Raw genomic sequence first — 12963 nt, 5'->3', positions numbered from 1 at the left:
AAGCACGTATGTCATATATAGTTTGTTGATGTAGCTTACAGTTTTAATGATTAATTAATGATTTTCGGTAATTAGGCTATATTTCAATATAATTTAGTATATACGTTAACCATAACAAAGCGCATATGTTCTATAAAAGTTTGTTGATATAGCTTAGTTTTAATGAATACAATTTGAATAATTGGTTATTTTAGGTAATTAGGCTGTATCTTAAGAATGCATACTTCAATTATAATATAATGTGGGATATATATCAACGGTAATAATACACACCTGTCCTATGAAGTTTGTTGATACAACCTTTACTTTTAATGAGTAATTTGAATAATCAATGATTTTCAGTAATTAAACTGTATCTTAAGAATGCACTCTTCAAATTCCATATACTTGAGACATATCCATCAATCATAACAAATCATACATGTTTGATGTATTTACTTATGTAGTTTTTAATTGCGATATGTAATAATCATTTCGATAACTGGGCAATATCTTTATAATGCAAACTTTAAATTTCACATAATTTAGTACATGCATTTATGGTAAAGATGTGCATGCGTCATTTAAAGCTTGATGATGTAACTTATAAGGTAAATGGTTAATTTGCATAATCAATGATTTTGTTGTACTTAGGCAATACATTAAGTATGTAAGCTTCAAACCTCATACAGTTACGTATCATTAATTTATGTCGGTGGCCGAGTGGTTAAACCACTTGCCTCTTACCACTGCGGTCGGGGTTCGAACCCATTCAGGGTTCAATTAAATTTACCACGCTGTAAGTAAGAAGAGTGTCGTTCAGTTTGACTCTACCGAACAACGCAGATTTTCCCCGGGTACTCCGGTTTCCTCCTACATTAACACTGAACCCATGAGGGATGGCCCTCATCACCGGACTTCTTGGGAGACAAGTGTGTATATGCCTAGAGAACTATCCAGTATGAATAAAGATTATTATTATTCAGTTTAAATCTGGTCCTTTCTTTTCTTTTCTCTCTTGGAACCAGTCAATGAATGTCGTCCTGTGTTAATGGTCGGTGCTGAAGGCTTGGTCAGATTGATACAAAACCAACTCTGTCTCTCTGATATCACCAAGGATCTCTTTGAAGTGTGTGCAACAGGTATAGTCATGATATTTAACCATCTCCATACTAGTATTTACTTCATGAGAAAGTTGTCATGTAAGTCCAAAGAGAACGTTGTTTTAGATTTTGTTGTTGAGAAATGCGATTCTTAATTCTGAAACCAGTGTTTCTGACATCGGATCAATGTTTCGTACAAAGTCCCAGTTCGGATTAAAGGTAGGTAACACCAATGTAAGAACCCGGGACTGAAACCCTGATCTTTAAAGATCTTTAAACAGAATGATATTCTTTGTAATTGTTGTTGACAGAGGACATTGTGTGCACGGAGGAAGAAATGGATCTTCAGAAGAAAGAAACTGGTGATGTGATTGATTCAATAAAAGAAGACAAACTATTTAAGTGCATTACTGTAGCCAATATCAAAGCCGTCACAAACAAAGTGAGTGCTTTCATATAACATTTAATAATACGCTTTTATCTCTATAATCAACAATAGTGTCTTGTTTTGTTTTTGATTTTTTTTTGCGCATTTAGATGATGCTTCATTCGCACAGCATAATATTTCAAAGCATGAAGGATGTTTTAGGAAATATCGCAACCTCTTCAACCTATTCACTTACATCGAAGTGCATAGAACGATTTACTTACTTTGAAGTGAATAGAACGATTTACTTAATTTGAAGTGAATAGAACGATGTACTTACTTTGAAGTGGATAGAACGATGTACTTACTTTGAAGTAAATAGAACGATGTACTTACTTTGAAGTGAATAGAACGATTGACTTACTTTGAAGTGAATAGAACGATGTACTTACTTTGAAGTGGATAGAACGATTGACTTACTTTGAAGTGAATAGAACGATTGACTTACTTTGAAGTGAATAGAACGATTTACTTACTTTGAAGTGAGTAGAACGATGTACTTACTTTGAAGTGAATAGAACGATGTACTTACTTTGAAGTGCATAGAACGATTGACTTACTTATAAGTGAATAGAACAATTGACTTACTTATAAGTGAATAGAACGATTTACCTACTTTGAAGTGAATAGAACGATGTACTTACTTTGAAGTGAATAGAACGACTGACTTACTTTGAAGTGAATAGAACGATTTACCTACTTTGAAGTGAATAGAACAATTTACTTACTTTGAAGTGCATAGAACGATTTACTTACTTTGAAGTGAATAGAACGATTTACCTACTTTGAAGTGAATAGAACGATGTACTTACTTTGAAGTGAATAGCACGATTTACTTACTCTGAAGTGAATAGAACGATGTACTTACTTTGAAGTGAATAGAACGATGTACTTACTTTGAAGTGCATAGAACGATTTACTTACTTATAAGTGAATAGAACGATTGACTTACTTATAAGTGAATAGAACGATTGACTTACTTTGAAGTGAATATAACGATTTACTTACTTTGAAGTGGATAGAACGAATGACTTACTTTGAAGTGAATAGAACGATGTACTTACTTTGAAGTGAATAGAATGATTTACTTACTTTGAAGTGAATAGATTTACTTACATCGAAGTGCATAGAACGATGTACTTACTTTGAAGTGAATAGAATGATTTACCTACTTTGAAGTGAATAGAACGATTGACTTACTTTGAAGTGAATAGAATGATTGACTTACTTTGAAGTGAATAGAACGATGTACTTACTTTGAAGTGAATAGAACGATGTACTTACTTTGAAGTGAATAGAACGATGTACTTACTTTGAAGTGAATAGAACGATTGACTTACTTTGAAGTGGATAGAACGATTGACTTACTTTGAAGTGAATAGAACGATGTACTTACTTTGAAGTGAATAGAACGATTGACTTACTTTGATGTGAATAGAACGATTTACTTACTTTGAAGTGAGTAGAACGATTGACTTACTTTGAAGTGAATAGAATGATTTACCTACTTTGAAGTGAATAGAACGATTTACCTACTTTGAAGTGAATAGAACGATTTACTTACTTTGAAGTGAACAGAATGATTTACTTACTTTGAAGTGGATAGAACTATTTACTTACTTTGAAGTGAATAGAACGATTTACTTACTTTGAAGTGAACATAATGATTTACTTACTTTGAAGTGGATAGAACGATTTACTTACTTTGAAGTGAATAGAACGACTGACTTACTTTGAAGTGAATAGAACGATTTACTTACTTTGAAGTGAATAGAACGATTTACTTACTTTGAAGTGAATAGAACGATGTACTTACTTTGAAGTGGATAGAACGATTTACCTACTTTGAAGTGGATAGAACAATTTACTTACTTTGAAGCGGATAGAACGATTTACTTACTTTGAAGTGGATAGAACGATTTACTTACTTTGAAGTGAATAGAACGATTTACCTACTTTGAAGTGAATAGAACGATGTACTTACTTTGAAGTGAATAGAACGACTGACTTACTTTGAAGTGAATAGAACGATTTACCTACTTTGAAGTGAATAGAACGATTTACTTACTTTGAAGTGCATAGAACGATTTACTTACTTTGAAGTGAATAGAACGATTTACCTACTTTGAAGTGAATAGAACGATGTACTTACTTTGAAGTGAATAGAACGATTTACTTACTTTGAAGTGGATAGAACGATTGGTTTACTTTGAAGTGGGTAGAACGATTTACCTACTTTGAAGTGAATAGAACGATTTACTTACTTTGAAGTGAATAGAATGATTTACTTACTTTGAAGTGAATAGAACGATTTACTTTGAAGTGAATAGAACGATTTACTTACTTTGAAGTGGATTGAACGATTGACTTACTTTGAAGTGAATAGAACGATTTACTTATTTTGAAGTGTATAGAACGATGTACTTACTTTGAAGTGAATAGAGCGATGACAGTAACAGACAACTGTATCTGTAGTTGATGCGTTTTTGTTAGGATGTATAATGAACACTCCAAACTCAAGAACACAGTTCAAAACTTTCAATCTAATATTTGATTTGGGAAAATATTCTTGGTAATGCATCTAAGGTTTTTGAATGGATAATCGTTTTAGTATGATAGTTCTTGAGATTTGAAAGAGAAGACTCATTTCGTCACACACTCATGAATCTGTTCCTGCAGTTGTATCCCTTTCTCCTTATAATTGCATAGTTATATGTCTTTCAATTTCATTATAGAACAAACATTGTCTGTGTTACGTGGATGACGTGAACAGAGCCATAACAAAACTACATGCTGTACACATTTATCCCATTGTTGTTGTGCTGCATCTTCGAAATCCTGACCAAAAGGACCCACACGCTCTGTAAGTATTTCAGCTATACTCTTAGTTTCCTGTTTGACAAAGTTATAGTCTATTTTCATTCTCATCCGAAATTTTATTTTAAACTCAGTATACATATAAATGAAGTTTCATGGAAATGTGTTCATTTTCAGCTTTATCATTGGAGATCAAAGCGTTGATAAGATGAAGGAACGGTTGCTACGGGCCGAAGACAACGAACGTACTTTAAACATGACCCATCCAAAAACATATGGTATGTGATTTATCATATCTCAACAGAGAGACATGTTTTTTGTAATATACAGTATCTACTATGATTTTCTTGAGTCATGGTTTTGTAAACTAAAGGACGAAATGGACAAACATTAGATTTCAGACACAGTCCTTATGTAAAAAACAAAAAGTATATATGAATTATGCAATTGTTCCAATGCTGTACTGTGCATGTTAGTTAGATGTTATTAATACAATTAAATAATATTATATAATAATAATAATTTGATAATAATCAAGTTTATTTGCATATCGACCACCCTACGTGGGTAGTTTGTTGTGCTAAGATAAAAAAGGGGGTAATTTTATGAATATTTGTTGCCATGGTAACCAAATCACCATAATATGCAAATTAGTTTTCAAAAATTTGACATAAAAAACATTCCTTGTTTTTGGCATGTATGAGTTGGTGCTATCTGTTGTAACACAATTTGTATAAAATAGGAGAGCTGTTGTTATGCTGAGTTCAAAAAAGTTGTCATTTTATGAACATCAGTTGCTATGGTACACATTAATTATGCAAATCTTTTGCAAAATTAGATGTAAAATGAGAAGAAGAAGTTATATGAGCTAGTGCTAGCCATTGTTACACAAATTGTCTAACATTGGATATTTGTTTCCATGGAAACATATAGTACGCTTACAAATGCCATGTTTCAGTAACAAATACCTCTCTGACATATACCAACAAATGAATGATTTTGGTATTAAAGTACATTCTGCCCAGAATATTCTGTTACACTGAATCCAAATACAATATGCAACTAGTGACTATGTGAGTGGTCGTGAAAAGTTTATATGTATGTCAGAAGATCTGTGCTGATTACAAGGTTTGATTACAATCCCATATATCAAGGGACTGGGCCCGATTACATACAAGGCATGCAAGGAGGACATAAACACATCGGTAATATTATAAATAAAATAAGCCTTCGCTACAGTTTTCTATTAAACATTATATGTAAAAGTTAGCAACTGTTATGAATAGTGATAGCATAACATAGAAATAATGGTATACTGTAAGAAATTATGATTGGATAGAAATGACCATCAATGTGAAAATACAACCACATCTCGTCTTTTGAACAAGTTCCTCTGACATTTACAAGAATGTACTGCTAACGGGAAGTCACTGTCAAAACTATTAACCAGCTCTACACATACCTTTTGCTATATAAACAAAATTCAAATTTCCTTTCATGGTTATGTAAATCATTTATATGCATACATAATACTAGTACATAAACTTCAGTTGAATATGGGACATGATGGAGAAGTGGTGTAACGTTTAAATTTGAGTACGTGGTTCTGTGAGTTAGAAGGTCCGGTTTGACACTACCAAGTAACAAAACATCCAAAGTTACGTTCAAGGAAACCGTTAGTTGATTCATTATAAAATGCAGAGGTGATTCCCATGCAAATATCTAGCTGTCACATTTTCATAGAATATTAGGTATCCAGTGTCACTCAAGATGGTTGCACCGTACCTTCCAAACCAAGATATGAACTTGCGAGATAAATTCAAATATGGCCGGCCTGTGATATCACCATGCAGACTGCACGAGTATTTATAAATTTCAAAATAACTTCAAGTAAATATTAGCAACGCGTCTAAAAAGATAAACTACACTTGGCAGGTTTTTTTTAACGAATATACTTGTTGAATTTAGCAGTCAACATTCCCAAAGGAGTCATTAAAAGACAGAGTTTGTGTGAAATTTCGTTGTACCTTTGGTCTGCTTCACTTTCTCGTGCATGTTCAGTTTGGTGGTCTAAGCCCGGATCTAAGATAGTTCCGAGTCCACTGAGTGACCCATGCTATTCAAAAAATAATGCCTCAGGATATACCTTCCATATTTTGCGGGAATATTGATAATTTATCCATAATTTCTCATAGTTGTGTCACGTTCAAAGTGACTACTTCTGGTCGCGACAAATTTATTTTCGTTGCTTTAGTATGCACGCAAATGTACACGTTCGTACAGTTACCGTAACGTGACACTCGTCTAACCACTCGTGTCACCTTATACGGAAACTGCGATACGACGAACGCAGAGGTGATATCGGGTAATAACCTCATATTATTGGCCATTTATGGAAGTACAATTTGTAATAAATAAAATAATATTCTTGCAGCGTTTTTAATGAACATGGCAAGATATAAACACATGTTTAATACAAAGTAAGTAAGTATAAAAAAGCTGTGATGTTTACACTAATTTTATCGTGTCGGATTGGATTGATAAAGGTACACAATATCAAAAGTGCGAGAATTTCCTTGTGTTGCTATTCATGATTATGGAATAGTCAGGGAGTGTCAATAAACTCACTGTCGCAGTGTTTCGGACGGACAAATACGTACGCAATCGTCAAAAATGTCTCTGTAATTGTTACATTGTTATGGTAAAGCATTCGCATGAAAGATGAAATGATGCTACACTGAGGATTTGATATTGATAAGAGATTTATTTTCAAATTGTCCGACATTTAGGGCTGATTTTTGAGCAGTGGAAATTATATCACCTTGATATTGTTTGACATGGGTCAAAGTCTATTGTGACACAGTTTACAATTTAGTCGATTTTGAGATAAAAATTTCAAAGATTATAGCCATACTAATTTAGAAGGGCGTTTCCAAAATTTCAAATTTTATCACACTCAAACAGCTCAGTGCGAGGGGGATGAAATATCGATATTTTTCAGTAAACTTTGCAACACTGTATTGCATTACATGCATTCGCTGATATTGACTTGTGATATATGCACAGCCATTGCTCCAACTGATCAACTGATGACTTGAAGCTAGAATGAGAAATGTTGCACAATTCTAGTTGTGTGTATAAAACTTCAACCTTTACACCTCCTACCCAACAACCAAAAGTGACATTCCTCCGAAGTCCTCCTGTCGTTTTATTGTTATATAATATTAAACTCCTTAACTTGTAATAATCAAATAATATTATATAATAATAATAAACTTCATCTTTTTTGTGAGGGTCGAGGACAATGTTATTTATAATTTACATGAACTAAGCGATCGTGCCAATGCTGTACTATGCATGTTAATTAGGTGTTGTTTATATTTACATGAATTAAGCGATCGTGCCAATGCTGTACTATGTATGTTAATTAGGTGTTGTTTATATTTACATGAATTAAGCGATCGTGCCAATGCTGTACTATGCATGTTAATTAGGTGTTGTTTATATTTACATGAATTAAGCGATCGTGCCAATGCTGTACTATGCATGTTAATTAGGTGTTGTTTATATTTACATGAATTAAGCGATCGTGCCAATGCTGTACTATGCATGTTAATTAGGTGTTGTTTATATTTACATGAATTAAGCGATCGTGCCAACGCTGTACTATGCATGTTAATTAGGTGTTGTTTATATTTACATGAATTAAGCGATCGTGCCAATGCTGTACTATGCATGTTAATTAGGTGTTGTTTATATTTACATGAATTAAGCGATCGTGCCAATGCTGTACTATGCATGTTAATTAGGTGTTGTTTATATTTACATGAATTAAGCGATCGTGCCAATGCTGTACTATGCATGTTAATTTGGTGTTATTTATATTTTTGAAACAGAAACCATGATAGTAGGTGGTGTGGATCGACCTAGCATCAATAAAATAGTAAGGTCAATATCTAGCAAGGTAAAAGAAGAACAGCTGAAGGAACCAAACGTGTGGGTGGAGAGTGTTAAAGTAATCGTCCCATTTAACAAATGATCAATGATATGTTGTGTATAAAATATTAAACGAAGCAAGAGTGATAGTGAAGGATTTTGACAAGAATAGTTATTATGTAACATAAGTATTTGAAATTATAAATACAAATAATGTGATGATAATTTTATTGAAGCCGCAGTTGGCATACCAATGTCTGCTATTGTGTATAGTTAGTATACGATATATCGTCAGTTGAGTAATATTGTGTATGGTGTTATGGATATACAGCTAAAATAGGATTGATACATGACTGTATATAAAACCACGTGACTGACTCTCAATCCCTCATTTATGTGATGAGATTGTATGAACCATATCACAATTTTTGTGTTATCTTGTGTGCATGTTATCTCCGCCAACAAAATTAGAGTTTGTCGATTGATTGATTGATTGATTGTTTGTTTGTTATCTCAACAGAATTTGAATGGATTTAGGTGAAATTTTATGCAAAGATTGCCTACGAAAAGGCTATAACCGCGTACTACTGATAGCGAGGGTCGTAGGCCCGAGCGACTGTTCTTCCTTGCCTACGGCCCTCGCTATTAGTACACCGTTATAGTAGTATTGCTCCGGACAGGAGCAAGGCGACGACTTTAATTTTAGATAAAACGTAGCAAAAAAGGCACGAACGACTGTCGACAGTCTACATATTTATTTGTGGAGTTGTTGGTGTTGTGGGGTGTGACGGCGTGCTACAAATGTTTTGTTCTCAATATATAGCTTTAAGAAACGTAAGAATTTGAAGGCAGCTGTTACGTTTTTAGCATAATACAATGCCCATACCGGATTTCCTGTTCGAAAAAAAAGTTTATATATTTGACTATGAAGATGAGTTTTACAATTTCCATTAATGTGGCCATATTGATGAGAAATGGGTATTTATTTTTAATTTTTGATTGAACCGTCAGGTCTTGATATGTTCCCGCGCCAAATTCACGTTCTCAGACGCTAATTTATGTTTTACACATTATTTTAAGACGCTCATTATTATGTATAATTTGTTATAATCTAATTATTATTAAGACAACAAATCTGGATGAATGCAATCTGGATGTTTACTAAGTACGAGTAGTTGAGTTTCTATAATTTTTGATCACTTGATGTTTGGGGCTGTAGTAGTGCACATCTTAGCCCTTATAGCGGTGGTCAATGACAGTAGGTCCTATCATTGTGGTCTATGACAGTATGTCCTATAGCTGTGGTCAATGACAGTAGGTCCTATCATTGTGGTCTATGACAGTAGGTCCTATAGCTGTGGTCAATGACAGTAGGTCCTATCATTGTGGTCTATGACAGTATGTCCTATAGCTGTGGTCTATGACAGTATGTCCTATAGCTGTGGTCTATGACAGTATGTCATATAGCTGTGGTCAATGACAGTATGTCCCATAGCTGTGGTCTATGACAGTGTGTCCTATAGCTGTGGTCAATGACAGAAGGTCCGTATAGCCGTGGTATATGACAGTATGTCCTATAGCTGTGGTCTATGACAGTATGTCCTATAGCTGTGGCCTATGACAGTATGTCCTATAGCTGTGGTCAATGACAGTGTGTCTTATAGCTGTGGTCTTCGACAGTAGGTCCTCGGCAATCTACTTACGTAATAAAGTCTACAAGTTCCACGTCAACTATTGGTAGTATAGTAACTTTATATATTTTCTCATCTTAAAGGATATAAAACATGTAAAAAATGTTTATATAAGTAATCATGTGTAATCACGTGCAAGTGAACACAAATATTTACCCATAGTGATGTTTCAATATATAATCGAAAGCGATAGACAAGAATACGTTGACTGGATATGACATTGTCATTACTTCTATTTACCTAACTTACGCTGACTGGATATGACATAGTCATTACTTCTATTTACCTAGTTTACGCTGACTGGATATGACATTGTATTGTCATTACTTCTGTTTACCTGAATACGCTGACTGGATATGACATTGTCATTACTTCTATTTACCTAGTTTACGTTGACTGGATATGACATTGTCATTACTTCTATTTACCTAGTTTACGCTGACTGGATATGACATTGTATTGTCATTACTTCTGTTTACCCGAATACGCTGACTGGATATGATATTGTCATTACTTCTATTTACCTAGTTTACGCTGACTGGATATGACATTGTATTGTCATTACTTCTGTTTACCTGAATACGTTGACTGGATATGACATTGTCATTACTTCTATTTACCTAGTTTACGCAGACTGGATATGACATTGTATTGTCATTACTTCTGTTTACCCGAATACGCTGACTGGATATGACATTGTCATTACTTCTATTTACCTAGTTTACGTTGACTGGATATGACATTGTCATTACTTCTGTTTACCCGAATACGCTGACTGGATATGACATTGTCATTACTTCTATTTACCTAGTTTACGCTGACTGGATATGACATTGTATTGTCATTACTTCTGTTTACCTGAATACGCTGACTGGATATGACATTGTCATTACTTCTATTTACCTAGTTTACGTTGACTGGATATGACATTGTCATTACTTCTATTTACCTAGTTTACGCTGACTGGATATGACATTGTATTGTCATTACTTCTGTTTACCTGAATACGCTGACTGGATATGACATTGTCATAACTTCTGTTTACCCACTTTGTTTACTTTTATACATCTTTTGGCAATTCAATGAGTCATAAATATGTCTCTATTGTTTATCTTTATAAGCAAGGGGAATAAGTAGTATCTTTGGGCCGATAGTTGTTTATACATTAACAATAAAAAAAATTGAATACCACCCTTTTCATCCATATGCCACTTTGCACAGACGTACGCTTCCAACAGTGATTGAATCAAGTTGATGATAAATTTCGACACAGTTCAAAACATTCCATGACAGGATTTGAGATGATGTATGATATTTTAGTGATATATGTATTTTTATTCTTTTACATTTTTGCAGAAAGTTTATAAGTATATTGGTTTTTGTATATGCTACGACGTTTGTACTTTGTTTGGTTTTTTGTTAACTTTGTCTTTGCATTATATGTCGAACAAATCACAACAAACAAAAAATAAATAAAAATAACGAGATGGCTTGGCCGTAAATTATTTACTATTTGCCTCAAAATCAACATTATTTGGAACACCGTGGTGGAGTCTGTATATATTTTAACAGTAGCACAACAAGTCAGATAAGACGGAAAACAAAATAATTGTGTGTTTCCGATAACATGGGAACAAGGGAAAACACTACTAGGTTTATTTATAGGAGATAGTACGAAACATTCCAATGAGTCTATAACTAAACAAATAGATAAACTTGTCAAACAACATAATTGATGCAATTGAAAACAGAAAGGATTTTGTCAAAACTAATATATAATAGTTTAAAGGTTAGAACTTTTCTCGCTCTCCCTTCTTACCTCCCCTTGGTTTGTTTGTTTTGTTTTGTTTGTTTCTGTATATGTGATTATAATAGTCATATCTTCTCTATGTTTTTTAGTACTGTATGTATTTTAATTTTCTTTTAGTGCTGCTCCTAACATGCTTGCTGAGCCCCTTATACAAAAGGGATGCAATATTAATTAAATAACATGGCCTCAGAAAATAGGGTAGGTAGGTCGGGGTTTTATTTTATTTTATATTTTCTTTTTAATTGTTTTTATTTTTTGAAAAAAATATTGCTTTGACAAAACAAACAAAATATCGGTCAGAATACCCCTTTCTGTGCTACTTTGAGGAATATCTCTGGGAAAGAAAAAAAGACGTGCATGAAGATTAACAAGGCAAAGAATTTTCTTGAATTTGTTTCTTTTTGTTTTAAATGTTTCCGCCTCCTCCTTCAACCTCAATCGATCTTCATCACCAGAAAGCTTTCAAATTCCTGAATTAGACATATATGATACAATATGATCGTTAGTAATTTAATGCATAGGTACAGGATAGTAATGATTCTCTTGTCTGGTGAGACGGAGATGTTCCACAAACGATCACCAAGACGACGTAAATTAAGTAATGGATAGTCAACGAGTTCGGGAGGGTTATGTGCCAATAAACGAGGGGCGTAGCCCCCGAGTTTTTGGCACATAACCCTACCGAACGAGTTGTCTATCTTACTTATACTACGGCGTGATTGGCTCAAACGGATCTTTTTCAAACTTTTGTGTAATTTGTTGCATGCAAATTGAGTGCTGAGCGTAATATAGGTCACACCCCTAAGAAAGAGTGGGTTATGGCTCCATATGACCAACCGAAATCAAGGCCTCTGATTGGCCAAGTCGGTCTAGCCGTAGTATAAGAGATCTTAAATGTCATAACTCAGAGTTTCATGCGACTGTGTTAGTTTGATATGGTCTGTATGTTCACATAGAATTTACCCTCATATCTATACTTTGATACAGTCTCTGGTTTCTTATTGAGGAGCCGGTTTTTATCAGGGTTGATAATATATACTATCTCGAAAATGTCAGATTTCATATATTTCATATATGTCCAGTGTAATTTTGTTGTAACAGTTGTTTAAGGTATAGAAGAGATTATTATGTTCGAGCGGGAATGCAGAACAAGAAACTTGCAACACTTACATATACCACTGTCACATGAATAGATATGTG

The 12963-nt window shown here is 33.8% G+C and overlaps 1 protein-coding gene across 1 annotated transcript in view; it reads left to right on the top strand.

Moving 5' to 3' along the window:
* Positions 1-9559, top strand: part of LOC144435694 (caspase recruitment domain-containing protein 11-like) — a gene marked incomplete at its 5' end in the record, with an annotated part of 34442 nt that extends 24883 nt beyond the window's left edge. The window contains 5 exons of the mRNA XM_078124302.1: positions 1008-1121; positions 1394-1524; positions 4245-4372; positions 4504-4604; positions 8223-9559. Of these exons, the coding sequence (XP_077980428.1) occupies positions 1008-1121; positions 1394-1524; positions 4245-4372; positions 4504-4604; positions 8223-8365 (617 nt within the window). The remainder of the gene's footprint in view (positions 1-1007; positions 1122-1393; positions 1525-4244; positions 4373-4503; positions 4605-8222) is intronic.
* Positions 9560-12963: the final 3404 nt, after the last annotated feature.

This window comes from Glandiceps talaboti, chromosome 5 (genome assembly GCF_964340395.1).
Source record: "Glandiceps talaboti chromosome 5, keGlaTala1.1, whole genome shotgun sequence".
Taxonomy (NCBI): domain Eukaryota; kingdom Metazoa; phylum Hemichordata; class Enteropneusta; family Spengelidae; genus Glandiceps; species Glandiceps talaboti.
Note: the sequence above shows the minus strand (reverse complement) of the source record. Positions and strands in the feature narration are given on the sequence as shown.